This window comes from Anoplophora glabripennis, unplaced genomic scaffold (assembly GCF_000390285.2).
Source record: "Anoplophora glabripennis isolate ALB-LARVAE unplaced genomic scaffold, Agla_2.0 scaffold2, whole genome shotgun sequence".
NCBI lineage: Eukaryota > Metazoa > Arthropoda > Insecta > Coleoptera > Cerambycidae > Anoplophora > Anoplophora glabripennis.
Genome location: NW_019416325.1, coordinates 2,567,245 through 2,585,732, shown reverse-complemented (window position 1 = coordinate 2,585,732; position 18,488 = coordinate 2,567,245). Strand labels below are relative to the sequence as shown.

At 32.3% G+C, this 18,488-nt stretch overlaps 1 protein-coding gene across 1 annotated transcript; it reads right to left on the bottom strand.

Annotated features, from left to right (window-relative positions):
• Positions 1–1,232: 1,232 nt before the first annotated feature.
• Positions 1,233–18,480, bottom strand: LOC108916148 (lysine-specific demethylase lid). Its single transcript, XM_023454111.1, has 12 exons — positions 17,443–18,480; positions 16,501–16,578; positions 16,311–16,449; positions 16,095–16,252; positions 15,891–16,037; positions 15,674–15,838; positions 14,426–14,704; positions 14,123–14,371; positions 13,739–14,067; positions 13,421–13,658; positions 8,828–10,411; positions 1,233–3,288 (listed from the first exon to the last, which is right to left on the bottom strand). Exons 1-12 carry the CDS (start codon positions 17,695–17,697, stop codon positions 2,809–2,811), a joined length of 4,101 nt encoding a protein of 1,366 aa, XP_023309879.1. The 5' UTR covers positions 17,698–18,480; the 3' UTR covers positions 1,233–2,808.
• Between the last annotated feature and the right edge of the window lie 8 nt (positions 18,481–18,488).

The following is an 18,488-nucleotide window of genomic DNA, read 5'->3' as shown; positions in this document are numbered from 1 at the left end:
ACGTTATATTTTCTTTAACTTTTACATAAAAAATTCAATGCAAATAATGGTAAAAATCAATTTTTATCGAGCATTAATTTTATTGTTCTTAAAAATATTATTTACAACTTTTAAATTATGGCAATGTTTGAAAACTGAATCTGAAAAATTTCCACAACCGTTGGAACGCTAGTAATTCAAAATACAGTAACTAATTTATAAATCGGAAGTCTCGTTAATACCTAGATACATACATATATTACGTGTCCCATTAACCTTAATGTAAACGTTAAAATGTGTTAAGCAAATGCAAAATAAATATTACAAAATTTCAATTTGCCACAGCAGATCGATATTATCTAGGGCCGTATCCAGGAAGTTAGTTTTTCTGGTTAAATATTTGTCTTGTTTTTTGGTATAATTCATTAATTGGTAGCTAATGCTATCATATTTCTATACGATGAGCATTTAAAAAACCAGGAGGATAAAAAATATAAACATGCTGATTACGGCCCTGATATTATCAGCTATAAAAAATAGGTTGACATAATCAACATTTAGAAGTAGAAATGGGAAATGATCAACCTTTGGGAAAAAAAAAATAGTTAGCACAATATCTCTTCAGTCATTCTCAAGATTAACTTTACATGGGACAAAAATATGATGTATACAAAAGTATTTTATTGACAAAAAATTCAAAACAGACTATTCAACTATTCAAAACAAAAAAAAAAGAATATAAAAATAAATGGTACTTCTAAAATTACCTGTCTATTAAATGTTAACAGTTTTAAAATATTCCTCAGTAAATAATGACGACTCAAATATATTGTCTAATTTGCTTAAATAAAGAATAAAGTAGGAATTTGATGGCTATAAAAAATCTAACAAAACACTGATAATTAGATGTGTTACTACAACAAGATAAATATTATTAATCTATACATTTTCACGAAAAATGAAAAAATATATTATGTATATAAAATGGCCTTAATTTTTTCATAATTTTTATAACAAAGTTTATTCTTGCTACGTCTTAGTAAAATTTTTCGTTCTTACTTTTAGAGCAAAAGCTATCCACATAGTCGAAAATGTTTTGCCCTAGTAAGAAGTAATTCCCTAATAAGAACCTTTGAATAAACTGGGAAAAAAAACAGAAGCATATTATCTAAAAGGAAACAAAATTATACCACATTCTATATTAATTAAAAATAATAAAAAAAAGATACGACAATCACATTCAGTATTTAACAACAAAATAATGATGACTAAAAAAGTAAAACATGACAATGTAAAATTAAACAAGTGACATCCAAAATTACATGTATTAAAAAGAATCTAACATATATAAAGTATCGGTTTGTTGAGACCTCTGTTTCATTGAAGGCATAAAACTAAAATAGTCTCATAATTAATAGAAAGAAATAAAGTCTATTTTCTTATAAATAAAATTTAAGTTCTAAAAATAATAATTTATTTCAGTTTTTCTGCCTTGAATCGACAGCGTATGACAAACCTTATAACACTGATAACATGACCAAAAATTTTATAACGTCAGTTGGTTGTTTTGGAAGTATACTTTTGCACTCGAATTTCTTCAATTAACCTAACAAAAACTCATACAATGCATCCTAGAACCACTTAAGAGTTCATTTTCAAATTCCGTTTCACTCCGTACCTCTAATAATTTATCAAAAGCATAATATTTAATTGCACCTAATATTGTAGTTTTCATTGGAAATTTATAAAGGAATCTTACAATTTAGAGTTGATATCGTGGTGTTATCTGCTTACTAATAAACATAAATTTTTCGATAATTGTAAAGACCAAACAGGAAAATATATTAATCAAATTTAAGTTACAAATTACTAGAGATGTGCCGCAGACATGTCAGCTGGACATGTGGTGAAAAGTGGACATGTCCTGAGGACACTTTTCAAGATTGAAAAGTTGTATGCGTATGCACGGAATTATTTGTTGCATTCATAATTCCCGCAAAAAATGTTTGAGGTTGGTACATGAAAAATTAAAGATTTAGCAATTTTCTTGTAATTTTGTTAGTAATTGTTTAACCGATTTTAAAAACATAACTTTTCATATGTCCATATTTTATAATAAAATAAAATTTTCCTTCGTGTACCCTCAAGCAATGACCTGTGAAAACATGACATCACTCATAGGTGCCTTATTAGATTCAAGCTCAAAAGTACTTTTCCCGACATATCCGGACATTTCATCGACATGTCCAACGGACATGACCGTAACCCACTTTTCCGAAAAGTGCCCATCTCTACAAATTACTAACAATTTCCAGATACTCTTCCCCTCTTGGAAAAGTGTTTAACAATAATTTTAAAACCAATTAACTTGCCTTCAATAAAAACTAAAGTAAAAACTGCCAGGATCACAATATGAAGAAATTTGGCTTCGATAGTAATAAATATAAAATTGGTAAATGCAGTTACAAAATATAAAGTTGAGAAAAGGAAGTTGAGGCAGGGATGCTGGGTCATACCACAATAATTTGCAGTGCTTAAAATTGTCATTAAAAAATTTATGTTTATAAGTTTTTCCTTTTTTCTTCATACTTTCACTTTGTACCTATTAGATTTCAAAATGATTTAGTAGTATATACAATGACATAATTTAAATGAAGATAAATAACTTTTTAGACAAATAATATACATAGAGTGATACAATAAAAATATTTTACAATCCTTACGTTTAAATTATCACAACTGAACTGTGTACATCTCTATTTACTAAAATACTTCTTTTTAAAGTGTCCATTGTATGAAATGCAATGAACATGTGACTAATGGTTTGCACTATGAGAAGTCTTTAGATGTGGAAGGCTGAGTTGAATCGGGAGATCTAGGACTGCTTGATCGGCTGTCATTCAAATTTTCATAAGTTGTTGTTCTTGAACAAGTTATACAAATGTAATCCTCGTCTTCGTTTATGTCCTCTGCTGACAACCCAACACAAGCCATGTGGAACCACTGTTCACACCCTCCATCGCACTGCACCCAATCTACATTTTGCCCAGTTGGTTTCTGACAGCCATTTGCAGCACATGCTTCATCGTCGTCATCGTCGCTGTCTGATTGAGCAGATGTCGACTGGCAGTGACGAATTCTTCGCTTGCCTCTTTTTTTGTTGGTAACTTCCTTGTTATCTTTTACTTTACGTCCACGAATCTTTTTTTCACCTTCCACTTTTACTGTTTTTCCCCCTTTTTTAGCTGTTTCTATTTCTTCAGAAAGACGTTTTCTTCCTCTTTTCTTGGGAGTATTTTTCATATGTGCCTGTAAAAGTAAAAAAAAAATTGGCATACCTATCTCACTTGCTCGCTACAGCAAAAATCCTAATGAAATAAAATTGGTAAGGCTTGAAGATAACTCTATCCTAGTAAAATTGGTACATAAACAAATCTGCATAATAAAATGAGATAAGAAATATGGCAGGTGAAAAGAAATGTATAAACAACTATAAATGTTCGTCGTTTACATACTCAAATTATCTATTTCAATGAATCATGTGATATCAATTCAATAACAATAAATATAATCAATTATGTACCTCTATCTACTACTGCTATAGGTATTTCTTTAGTAGATATTCTCAAAATGTCAATTTTAAAATACTTAATACCACAGTAGGTATTAATAAACAGAGTGTCAGTCATTTTAGCATTTGTTAGTGGTCTAATACGGACTCATCAGTAAAATACTAGGTTCATGAAAGAACAAGTCATTGCAAGATCCTTGCTATTATATAAACAAAAAGAATTGGCCAAATTTATAGTTATATAGAAAAGGGCCATGTATATGGTAAATTAAAGACTCGGATTATGTAAATATTAAATTACAGAGAGAAGTAATTGAAGTTTTGTTTTTTTTTTAGAGTAGAGTAAAAGTTATACAAAAAAACTGAATCACTCATTATTAAATTCTCTAAGTTTGTAAATTGAAGACGTGACTATATTTTCTTCATTCCAGAAATCATTTCTTTACATATTTTATTATTTTGGACAATTTGTATGACATAAACCCAAGGCAGCTTTTCTTTCTTTTTTGTAGTTCTTATTTTAAATATGTGAAAAACTTTCACAGTGTACAGTAAGTATATTTAAATTCAAAAAATTTGTCCACTATTCCGTCAATGAAGAGACTGAACGCTACAACAATGAAGAAAAATCTATTTGTTCACAAACCAAGTCGGTTAGAAGTAAGACCGTTTAAAGATGTCTTCCCTTTACTATAATTTAACTAATACACGCCTTTTTTAAAAGCAAAATGGCAGCCATTTTTAAAGGTGACATCAACATACAGTAAAAAAATTCACTGTAATAAATGCCTCAATTAAGGTATATACTTCTTTTAATGTCAGGAAATTTTCTTTCTCAAATGAGAAAAGCTACATATATTAACTCGTTAAATATATATACGTTACACATCAAATTGTGTAAAGAAATAAATTTTCAACTAATTGTTTTTTGAAACTAAGGCTTTGCTAAATTAAATCACCATAGTTACTGGAATAACTTACCCATGTAATGTCCATGGTTTGAACAGTAAGAAATACACTGTAAAAATACTTTACAAAACTTTGTGTGTTATAAATTTGTTGCTAACACGAACCAATACACAACTTATGTGAATCTTCTCTATAAACAATCCCTGGCTTATCTTCAATTCTTCGTAAGCAGTGATGCTTACTTCCAAGTCAAGTGTACAACTATTTTCACCTTCAACTCAAATTGACAACTACTTTCATTATACGTGTTTACTAGCTGACCTATAGATATATAGTTTACTTTTGTGTGTTACTAGTGTGTAAAATAACTAATAATGAAAATTTCCAAAATTAAAAAAAATTCTTATTTACATTACTTTCCTTGTATTAAGGCCTTTTGCAATTATTTTAAACAAAATAAAATAATTTCAGCTTTCTTGATGCTATCTAGTGATAAATAGTACGGTTTGACAATTATTTTGACCAATGAATTTTCACATATTTGCAGGTTTCCCGGTTAGATTTAAAAACATTCCAAGTTGCAAAAGTGTAGGCTCTAAATCAATTTCCATTTTTCAATAACCATCATTTCTCATATTTTTTTAAATCTCCCACATAAATATTTAAAATGGGACACATTTTTACTTATAATTTTAGGAAAAAAAAAACTGTAACAATTTTTGCTTGCCTGAAAATCCAAATGCAAGATAGGCATACTGGGAGATTTATAGTTTAAGAGAAAATGACACTATTTTCATAAGATGAAATTTCAAAAATAAATTTTATTTATTGAAAAATACAGGGTGTTCTCAAAGTTGAGTCATTTATTTTAACAGCTGGTAGAACTCATAAAAAGAAGTCAATTTACCAAAAATGGTTTATATAAAAGTGGTCAAATAAAACAATTATTAACAATTATTTAAAAAAATTGAAATTTAAAAATTTTCTAATACAAACCTGATTTATTGTCAGTTTCGACCACTCCGTTGTAAAAACATAAATTGTTTGTTTACTACTGATACCGGGTATGATTTTTTTTTGTAGTTGCACGGTTTTCGATTTGACAGTGCTAAATAATTCATACAGTAGTGCGTGATATTATTTTTGATTTGTCGGTGTTTTGTGCAATAAAAATGGCACATGTTTATGAAAACAATGAACTAGTGGACATACTATTAACTTACAGGGAGTATCAACAACATGCAGCCGCAGCATGTCGCTTGTACACGGAAAGGTTTCCTTTACAAAATCATCCGGCTCTGTGGGTGTTCATAAATTTAGTTATAAGACTCCGTGCCACAGGATATTTAAAGGAACAACGAGGAGGTCACGCTGGAAGACCTCCTCCACGCGAAATGATGGAGATCGAGGAAGAAATTTTAGAAATTGTCGAAAACGGCCCAAGAACGAGCACTAGGTCCATGTTAGTAAATAAACAATTCATCTTCCAGCGTAACCTCCTCGTTGCTCCTTTAAATACCCTGTGTCGTGGAGTCTTATAACTAAATTTACAAACATCCACGGAGCCGGACGATTTCGTAAAGGAAACCTTTCTGCGTACAAGCGACATGCTACGGCTGATTTTGTTGACACACCCTGTAAGTTAATATTATGTCCACTAGTTCATTGTGTTCATAAACATGTGCCATTTTTATTGCACAAAACGCCCACAAATCAAAAATAGTATCACGTACTATTGTACGAATTATTTAGCACTGTCAAATCGAAAAGAGCGAACTCAAAACCGTGCAACTACAAAAAAAAAAGACATACCCAGTACTTTTACAACGGAGTGGTTGAAAATGACAATAAATCAGGTTCGTATTATAGTTTTTAAATATAAATTTTTTTAAATAATTGTTAACAATTGCTTTATTTGACCACTTTTATATAAACAATTTAGGGTAAATCGACTTTTTTTATGAGTTCTAACAGCTGTTAAAATAAGTGACTCAACTTTGAGAACATCCAGTATGTGTTTTAACTTATGATATTGATGTGTAGTCTACTTAAAAAAAATATGCAAGAAGCCTAAGTAAAAAATAAATGCACCACAACTGAAAAAGATTTCATTCCGACATTTTTTTTTGAATAATTATTTCGATATGGAAATTTAAATTCTGTTAAAATATAGATTTTAGAATTTGGCAAATAACATATATTTTTTAAAATATAAGAATTATTTTTAATTTTGGATTCACTATTTCCATACTATTTTAGGTAACATTTATTGCATAATTATATAATTATATTTTCTAGAATTATGAAAAAATTCATAGCATCACTTGCATCTTGTACATATAGACTGATTACCATAAGAATTTTAAAAAATTCTATGAAAATGAGAGAAATTTCCTAATTTTTTGAGACCAATGATATTTCCAGGTTTTCTGTTTTTCAAAATAATTGAGGAAAAATAAAAATCCACAAAAAGAGGATTAAAAGTTGGAAATAGGAGTTTTAAATGAAGCTTTGATTTATAAAAAGGCATTTAACAGGTGATAAATGAAATTCTTCTGTAAATAAACATTCTGTTAAAATATAAGTATAGATTTTAGAATTTGGCAAATAACACATATATTTTTTAAAATATAAGAATTATTTTTAATTTTGGATTCACCATTTCCATACTATTTTAGGTAACATTTACTGCATAATTATATAATTATATTTTCTAGAATTATGAAAAAATTCATAGCATCACTTGCATCTTGTACATAAAGACTGATTACCATAAGAATTTTAAAAAATTCCATGAAAATGAGAGAAATTTCCTAATTTTTTGAGACCCATGATATTTCCAGGTTTTCTGTTTTTCAAAATGATTGAGGAAAAATAAAAATCCACAAAAAGAGGATTAAAAGTTGGAAACAGGAGTTTTAAATGAAGTTTTGATTCATAAAAAGCATTTAACAGGTGATAAATGAAATTCTTCTGTAAATAAACATTGCATGCGTTATCTTCACCTATTCATATGCAGTTAGATATTGAAGTTGACAACTTTGCGCAAGCAATAAGTGATTTGTGAATGTTGTCTAAATTTGTACAAGTTTTAACGTTCTTTAGATTTGAGGGCTTTTAATAGAGTAAGTACTTATTATATTTAATTAGAATCTTCAACATAATAAATTTATTAGAAGTAGTTAGCAATTCTAACCTTAGTTTATTGAAGAAGTTTTGAGTAGTCGTTTCAAAAATTACATTTATATTTGACAAATGTTTATTATATATAATTTTTCTGTTCGTGCGTATGTCACTGAACTCCTTTTGAACGGTTGGACCGATTTTGATGAAATTATTTGTGTGTGTTCAAATGGAATCGAGAATGGTTTAGATTCACAATTAGATCCGATAGATGTTTTTTTAATTAATTTAACATTTGAACAGGACGTCTGTCAGGTCCGCTAGTGATTATATAATTATTGAAGGATGTTTCTGACATTTTGACGTAGAGTAACGATCCAAATCATTTATAAGTTAATTCCGAGCTAGCAGCGTTTAACCAAAAGTTTATTTTTAAGCAACTTTCAATCGATACATAAAATACACTAGCTTTTTAAATAGTTGTGGTGTTATTATGGCTGTATTGTTTCTATTAAGTCATCTAAACAAATGATTAACACGGGGGGAAAAAGTAAAAGAAAAGTAGTCTACAGTAGGTGATAAAATAAATGTTCTTAACCCTTTTACTGCGAGGAAGCTGATATACAGGGTGTCCCAGAATAACTTACAACGGAAGACCACAGCTTTGTGGACTCAAAATAGGCGGATTTAGTCCGCCTATATCCGAAATCGCTTCGTTTGGCCACTAGATGGCCTCAAAGTTCTTAAAAATTTTTAAATAACTCGAATATATATTAATCAAAAAATCTATCCGATGGTGACCTTGGATTTGACATTGACTTTGACCTTCAAGATCATTTGAAGGTCAAGTTAAGTTTTTTAAATGGGAACCCTATTTTTAATTGCAGATTTGGAAAGAGCAGGAAATTTTACATCCAAAGATAGTCTTGACCATGACGTTGACAATTACCTTCAAGGTCATTCCAAGGTCAAAGTTGTTTTTTCATTGGTAACCCCTATTTTTTATTACGGATTTGGAAAGAGCTGAAATTTAACCATCAAGTACCTCTAAAAAAAATTTTTTTGAGGGTGCTTTTAAAACACGATAAACTAACATATTTTCACAACACGAAAAAAAAAATTCGTTTTTTTTGGGCCACCCTAATCCACATAGCTTGCCTACATCAGCACAGCGGGAAAATCATTTGAAAACCGGAGCCGCAGCAAAAGGGTTAAGTTTTCAGATGAATACATAAAAAAACTTACATCAAAATCGATTAGCACAGCTTCTCTTTCAGGTTCTCTCGACGCCTGCATAAGTTTCCACAAAGCGAAAGTTTCATCTAAGTAAACTTCCAATAAATCGCCTTCCATGAGCAGTTCTTCTAACTGTTTTCTGACTTCCGCATTGATATCCAATATGTAATCTTCTCCGTCACCGACTTTCGGAAGATGCAAGGAATAGGCGTGTTCTCCCATACGGTCGTCAGAATCTTTGGATTCCCTGGAAGCATCGTCTGAATCGTTAATGCCACTGTCGCACGTTACACCTTCCTCTGCTACACCACTGTAAGGAGTTATCTCCTGGACTCTCTGATGTAACTCCGGATTCTTTGATGCCCTTTTCAATTCTGTCGAAATAATCTTTTCCGTTCTCTGCCTAGCCGCAGCTTCGTTATACTTCTGACTAAACATAGCCAACTTATTCTTTGCCTTTTCCAGTTCCGGGTGTTGTAATAACTGCCTGGCCCTGTCCTGCCAATTCATGGCACGTTCAGTAAGACACTGCAGAGCTTCGCCTTCGGGAACTCTTACGTATAATTTTTGTAGCGACATTAGTAATCCTAATATAACGTCTAAACGAGGGCGTTTCGTGCGTTGGCAATTCGGGCAGAGGAATTTACAGTCTTTAAAGCCCAAATGCAACGCTATATTTGTGAAATTTCCTTTGTACTTTGTAGTTGCGACTTTTGGAAGTTGTGTACAGGTTGAGTGGAACCAGTCTTTGCATAATTCGCACTGCATCATGACCCCGAACAGACCCCTTCCGCAGACACAAAATGTGTGTCCTTCACTGGGGTCTAAACTCTTTGCCATATTTGCAGTACGTAATTTTTTTATCATAGCCATTTCCGCGTCTTCTGCGTCTTTGAATACAGCTACCACCGCAGCTGGATCCATCGCGTTAGTAAGGGATATCGGGTTAGTGTCGTCTTCCGTGCATTTGTTTTTCTTATTGTTTTTTACTGAATTAGGAGTCGAAGTTCTAGGTGACAACGCCTCCATAAGACAACAGTTTGAATTTTTTCTTAGGAATGCTCGACTAGTCTTCTCTTTCCAACCAGTCGCTAACGTGAGATAGTCATTCATTCTATCAACTTCCACAAGATGGAGAGCCAGAGACTTGCCCTTTTTTATCAGTTCCTCCATGGCACTAAAATACGGATAATATTCTGCAGAATTCATTTCTTCCAGCAGTCTCAACCAGTCTCTTGCCTTCTTCATCGAATCATACAAGTGACCCTCACTAGGCAAAAAGCAAGAAATTTTAGACGCTTCCTTGAGTAGTTTATCGACTTGGATCAACACATTATTGTCTTCCGATTTTAGAACCTCGTTAGCTTGTTCCTCCCATTCCTCACTTGTCTGAAGGATGCTTTGGAGTTTTGATAATTCTTCTTCCATTTCAGCATGAGGCGGTATCAAAGTGCCTTCACGAATGAGATCTTTTATCGCGTCAAGACCCATAACGTTCGTTTTATTCCTGTAAGCTTCGACATCACGAAGCCATTGCACTTGCTTTAATCGAGTTGCAATAAGACGCAGGTTGGGTAATTCANCGCAGGCATTTATTTATTAGTTCTCGGAAAGTAAGATATTTCAATCATCATAAATTATCGGAGGGTTAATGGTTTTCAAGTAGTAGGTCGCCAAGACAGTCCTTCGGAGAAAATTATCAATATTTGTAACAAGTTCGTTCTTAAGTTTCACATTGAGCAGACTAATTATTAACTTTAAAGTATCGGGCTAATTAATTAATTTTGATAGTTTTTTTAAATTTTGTATGAAGCGCGCAATCCCTGAATCTCGGTACGCTATCGCAATTGAATCAATTAATTAATAATGTCGTCGAGCCGTTGCGTTGTTATTTTGTTTGTTTGTTTTGTTTATTGTTAATAAAACCCTTCCTGGAAGTTTTGTGTTTCCTTTGTTTCTCCAACTTCAGTACTACCCCGTATAGCCAGCCATTGGATTACATCCCACGTAAGCAATGAAAGGGTAAGTGACTGAAATGCATTTTCTGGACATACAACATTTCTAAGTTCCCACGTGTCGACTAAAGTATATCTAATGATAATAAACTCCCTTTCGAGAGCTAAATAGTAACTCTTTCGAGAATTAAATAGATAAGTAATTAAAGGTAGATAATTAAAGAAATAACCCCTCAGGTTACACGGATATACAGAACTTCCCAAGCCCGCAGACAATTGTGCAAGCCGTTCAACGTCTTCGTGACACGGGGTCTATCATATCGCGCAAAGAACGCGCAGGACATCGACAAAATGACTTAAATGTGATAGAGGCTGTTTCAAATTCAGTCGAGGAGCAGCCTATACTATTTCCACAAGAACAATTTCAAGACTATTGGAGATATCATAAATCAAAGTTTGACGGATATTGCACGAGAATTCACTCAATCCGTACCATTTTCAAAAAGTTCAAGCTTTAGAACCAGCTGATTTCCCCAATCGTCTTGAATTTTGTAATTGGTTCCTAAATCGAAGTGCAGCAGAATCTAACTTTATTAACAAAGTGCTTTGGACGGATGAATGCTGTTTTACTCGTGCTGGCATTTTAAACAGGTAAAAAACATATTACTTTCTCAAAAACAGAAAGTACCTACCTAGGTTACACCAAAGTTTACATTTACACTAAAGTTTAACATAATAAATTATAAAACGTGAAGACGTTAATAATATTAAAAATGATAAATTGTAATAACCGTACATTCGAAAACAATTATCCCTATTCATTTGTTGTTTTAGCATCAACATTAATGAATAAATAACAATGATTGCCACAATATTTAAGGTAAAATATCTATTTGTCATGTATCGAAACAAAAATGTTTGTACATATGTACTACATTTTACCTTTGTACGCGCCACTGTTGTTTACTTGGTTTTTGGAAGGCGCTCTATGATTTACGACTAAGCTCGCCAGGTTAGTATATGACGTATTACCGACCACTTCGTACACTCGATGCACCTGGGTGACTACAGCTACTACCAGAACACAGTGCGTATGCAGCGATATTTCAGATTTTACATTCAATTTCATTTTAAATTTGAAATGGTTCATCTTACGCCTCCTAAAAGTGATGACACGATTTTCTTTTGATAAAATACCGACTTTTTGCTCTACTTTGCATCGAATACGATCCTACTACAGTCATATAGTGCACGTGCATGTCAAAAGTGGGTTAAAAGGTTTAATGACCTGGACAGGTTAGCCTAGGTGGGAAACACGTACCGAGTTGTTGATTTGTCTTCGTCCGATTGTTTTTTATTCTATCAATATTTAAATACTACATACATTTCACCCTCTCTTTATAATTTATCTAGTGAGTTTTGGTTTTTCATGTCATTATTTCTGTAATGAAATTGAAATGGTTATGAAATGAAATTTAAATTATATGAACTCTTGGAGTTTTGTAACTTCAACACTAAATTTTATTTAAAGTGAAATAGAGCTAATTTATTTTTCAGCCATAATAAATACTCACATTTGGTCAGGTGAAAACCCGTACAATACTCGTCAGTTTAGCTTTCAGAGGAGATTCGGTGTCATTGTACGGGCAGGAGTATATGGAGGTCGTTTAATTGGTCAGCATTTTCTACCTGAACATTTGAATGGGCGGCGTTACTTTAAATTTTTAGTAGAATTGTTTGAAAACTTTCCCCTTCAGATGCTATGGGATATGTGGTATGTGTACGACGGAGCTCCGGCCCATTTTGGTCGCGATGTCCGTGGATTTTTAGACGATCAATGTCCAAATCGGTGGATAGGGAGAGGAGGGCCCATAAGATGGCCAGCGCGCTCGCCGGACCTAAATCCTATGGACTTTTGTATATGGGGTTATATGAAATCTGTTGATTGCATAATTATAAAAAATAATTTATAGCATTTTAAATTATTATTGGCTGACGTGAGCAAACCGTTTATTTATTGTCTTTAATGAGCGAAAATATATAAATATGGCAACGTTGCATCTAGGGCGCCTTGTTTATATCGTAGCCGTGCGCAATAATGTGAATAACCGGCTGACGTCAGCCGGTCAGTAAAAGTCTGAAAAGGGGGTTAAATAATGATTTGAAAATTTTTTTTTTCGACTTAAATAAGCATTTAAATTTTTTTTAATCAAGCCATCGTATTATACTCATTTTTCTCTATCTCCTCTTAAAATTACTGACATTATGAATGAATCACCCTGTATATGTTGTGGACAATCTGATTGTTTGGGCGCTAAACAAAATGCCCAGGACTATGTATAATGACTAGACCAGTTGGGTGAAGCAATAAATATTTGTAAACATATCACATTAGGGCATAACACATAGCGCCTGATCAATGTGACAAATTTAAAAATATCTATCACTATGCCCAATTATTCTAGTCATTATGCATAGTGCCCAAGCATTATGAATAATGCCCAATTAATCACATTGTCCATAACATACATACTGCCAACCAGTAACAGATAAACTGTTATTTATGACGGTTAATAACAACTTAATAAATTATATTGAGATAAAGATATTAAAACAATAAACACTAAGGAATATATTGCAGACTTACCCAGTCCAACAAAGTCTTCCGTAGCCTTTTCTCGGTGTCCACCATGACGAGCATATCTTGATACGTGGCTGCAGCTATGGTCAGATCCAATTTCTCTGGATCAAGAGCCATCTTACAAACCAGTTCGTCATGAGAGAATACACAGAAACGCCTTAAATGTGAATAATGTAAAACACATTCACGTCCCATCCGCAGCCAGTCGGCTGGAGCAAAGTTTACCGCCTCCGCGAAGTTGTAACTGCAACAAATAAGATCGACATATTCAGCAACCAGGTCTACAAAAATCGACAGACAACGAGGTCTCAAGAAAATACCTACCCTTGATTGAAACCAGCATGGTAAGCCCTCGGAAAAGTTACCACAAATTCCCCAGCGTGTTGATCAGTTCTGTACACAGGAACACCGGCGTTCATCAAAATATTTGGGTTCATTATGGTTACTAACTGATGTAGTAAATCAGGCTGCGAATGAAACAACTCTGGAGCTGCAGATTTCATTGTTTCCTCAAAAGATTCGGCCTTGCTTCCTGGTACACCATACCAAGTTTTCGCTTCGCCCCAGTGCAAGTAGTTTATCGAATAACTCCAGTGATCCTCGTTGTGCCAGCAAAATGTTGCAAAGCACATTCCAACGTACATCCAAGGAACCTAAAGTTCAAGAATTTATCAAGTGACAGTAAAAAAGTTAAAACTACTAAAATACCTTCATGCCTGATATATCAGCATTGATATAACCAAGTACAGATCCTTCTAATACTGGTAAATTATTTAGATTCCAGCTTGACTCGGCATATTCCTTGTCTCCAGGGAAGAGGTTAGTTGACGACTTTGTTGGGAAACCTGATCCATGATCCATTGTATGTAAATCGGCGCCATATTCCACTGTAACGTCTTCATCTATGGAAGAAACTATTCTCCAAAACTCCCTCTCCACTGTACCTGTTGGCACCATCTACAAAGAACATGTTTAAAGCAATTTTTAGAATACCGAATCGAAATAACTCACGTGTACAGGCATGTTAAAGTATTCCGACTTGAACTGATCAGCCATTTCTCCAAATTGTTGTAAAGTGTACTCCCTTTGAGCCTGTTCAAAGCCAAATGCTTCCATGGGTTTGGATACTTCTTCGGCGACGCATTTAGGGCACCGCCAATCACCTTTAGGAATTTCTGATAAGGGTGGCATGAGACAGAACGTATGGTAACTGTCGTCACATCCATCACAAAGTAACATGTATTCTTCTGCGTCACCACGATTGCAGTTATGGCAGACATATTTCGCAAGCTATAAAATCGAGAAACAATTTTAATAACAAACCACGTATTAGGGGTGAATTGTAAAATTAAATCTTGATGAATTATTTTAATATTTACACAAGAAGATGTGTTTTCCATTTTCCTATTTTAAAGTAACAATAAAAATAATTAAATCAAAGTAAAATATAGGAATTTATAGGTATAAATCGAATTGTCAAGCGAATAATTTTTTTTATAGATGTTATCAAAAATGTCATCAAAATGGGGAACTCAGACAAAATTATAAAAAAGCATGGCAATGCAAAAATATATACATCTTACAAGATTAGCATCAAGCTCTTAATGTTGCAGGAGCATTTCAAGAGTTTTTTTACTCATACGGAAAGATTGAAAAAAAAAACCTGACGAATAAACTTACAGAAACCACTATTTAACTTTTACATGTATACATGATATGCAGTGCAGAAATTTTGTTTATATAATTTTTATTATATTTATTTAGATTTCATGTTAAATGCCCATGTCAAAAGCAAAAGAAATGGTCATAATAATACAAACATAAATAATAATAAAACATGAAGCTAAATGATTTAGAAAATACAGTGTTCTACTTATATACTACATATTCGTCAAAATTACGAAATAGGGAAATACGATACTGATAAAATATTACAAAAAGTCATAAGTATGAGTTGAATTGTATCATACTATTAGAGAGTTCTGTAGCTTATTTTGTATAAGTACATACAGTTTTTATATTTCAGTAACTGAGTATTAAAAAATTCATCGGATTTTAAGTTTTACAAAACAGATTGCACCCCTTGCGAATGTTATTTATATGTAATTGTTCTTACAGAATATCCGGCTATAAAATTATAGCAAAATAATAACACATGCAATCCATCACCAAACTACATGAACTAACAGACGAAAAGCTTAATATCAACCTGAAATTTAATTAAAAACATACAAACAGTATAATTACATTTCCACTTACTGGATCAAAATCATATTTAATATTCTTGCTTCGGGGTTTAGTTTCTTTCTTATCGTCATATCCAGCCATTTTTGGTCCAGCACCATAAAACTGCAAACGTCGCAGTTCCTTGTTTCCCATTTCATCATCTTCACTTTTTTCTTCTTTTATCTTAAGAGCTAAATTCTAAAAAATACATATGGAAATGATACCGAAAAATATATTTGTATAATCTTACTTCAGTCTTGCTTTCATCATTTTCAAATCGCTTCGACCGCCTAGCATTTTTTTCAGGAGGTGGTTTGATTTGCATCCGATTTACAATACCATGGGGTTTGTAATCTTTGTCAGCTTTCTCAGTGTCTTCCGAAGTCTGCTCAAATTTCTAAAATAGAGAATACATAAACAATAAATTTCAAATAGTAAATTATAAATTACTCACGATATCGATAGTTTTCCCTTGTTTAAAAACATCAAACGGATAAAGCAGCCTCTCATAATGTGTTTTTAATATAGTCCCTATACTTTTTCCAACTTGATATCCCATTCTTTGGGATATTTTTGACCATTTCCTATCTTTGGTGACACTCTCAAAACCCCCTTAAGTAAAAATAATACTAAATTATATTTGTATAGTTTATTATATATGACAGAGTACCTTCTAATTGAACAACCCTATGTAGTGTGTACAAGTCTAGAGCTCTTCGTTCTACCATGGGGATTTTAAGGGAAGAACCTTGCAGTTCCCAAAATTTTGCAATTTGGTCTAAAAAGTTTAGTTTGACACGAGTTTTTGCCTGCAAACCATTTGGTTTTATATTCAGAAAAGCAATACTAACACAACTTACCTCTAACTCATTTAATCTTTGTATTCTAGGCGTGAATCTTAATTTGTCTACATCTACGGCAAATGGTGGTTGCCAATGCTATAAATAATTTTGGTTTACATATATAGTTAAAATATTAATGTAACTACAAAAAAATTATTATTTATGTGGTTTCTACCAAAATATAAATAAAAAATTTGAATATGGTTAAGTATAACAACCTCGATGTATACTGAAATGTCTAACATTAAAAAAAATAACATCCTGTGATAAAAATATACTTTCTGCAGGGCATATTTTAAAAATATCTAAATACCTATCTTCTGGTGTGACTTTATTAATACACACTTATCTTGAAATTTGAGAAGCATAATACCATAACAATAAACAGGTATCATTTGATCAAAATGTCCAGTCAGCAGGATATTCTAAAAATGTCTGAAGTATCTGAATTGGTTCTCAACTATTTTATCTCAACATTATAAAAAAAAATTGATGTTTAATTATTTATGTTTGATAATTTTTTTTATTTACGAATCCCTTTTCCATCGTTGTTAGTGTTAATTCCTGTTATATAATATAGGTACCTATGCAGTGAGTGTTTTATATTTGGGATTTATGTTTTTTATAACTGTTTAATTTTTTGTCATGTTTTTTTTAAACTTTGACCTTTGTTAAAAGAAAATCTTTTTTTAATAATGTTTTAATTTAACTATGGAATTTCCGTATGTCAAAGTAAAGAACTATGTTAAATAATTTTCTTCACAAATTAAACATAAAAAAACATAATATGTTTTATACACAGATAAATGTTTAAATATGTGTAATAAAATATCATGTTCATTTTAGATAATGGAGTCCAGTGATGTAGAATGTAATTAAAAGAACATGTCTCCTGCATTTTGTATGACAGTTATTGAAATAAAAAATTCTATAATAATTTTAATACACTGAAACACTTACTGCTGGTGGTTTTATTTTACAAATGCCTGTGTTTTCAGCTATAGGTCTTATTTTTGCTATGTAGGCTAGGGGATCTTGAAATTCTTCTTCAGTAGGGAAAAAAACTGGGGCCTCTGGAGGTACTTCAAATTGAAATGTTTCTTCCTTGTATTGTGAATAGTGATCACCACATTTTAATGGAGAAGTCTTTGAACTACCAGGATGGCACTTAAGGCCATTTGCACAATTCATCTGCTTTTCTACTTTTGTAGTCATTTTGACGTAATTTTACATCATAAAATCCTGAAATGTAATTATTTCCTTTGAACGTGGTTCACGTTTTCACATGACTTAAATATTGCCAAAGTCCTCTTAGACATTTTTTAATGGCACAGGTTCTAAGAATGACAACATAAGTCGGAGATCGCGGAAAAGTTACTTTCGAGAATGAAGTTTACCTGATTGTTTGAATCACTTATTTTGTACAAAACGGGACTGCTTCTGGGCCGAAACGTTTCGATATAGAATAATATTTATTTAAGTCACTGATAAATAAAATAAAACAGCACAAATGTATCTACATTTTGCCAGTAATATTAACATTTCAGCAGCACTATTTTTTTATAATTCAAGATCTCGCAAAGTAAATTCATTGCAACTCAACTATACATGTATTCGTATTCCCCCACCAGCTATCGATTGTATGAATAGTAACACAACAAAGATGGTTTACAGTGGAAATTATAAGAAACTGTATTAGACGAATTTATACACAAAATTTTAAAAGCATATTTTTAAATTTTTATATCACTGCATGTAGAATCCATACACATTACACTGTCACTTCTAGTAATTTACCCCAATTTTTAGGTTAAGAACCCTACCAGTGCTCAAGCCCACAAACCTAAACTTCTCATACCCATTTTACAAAGGGAAAGAGGTACGTGATGTACAGCAGACCAGAACAGTGTAAAATTTTTGTAACTCTACACCACATGGAAAATTTCACAGACTTACTATTTTGCCTTTGATATGATTGGTTTATGTTTTAGTGCAAAATGGGCCAA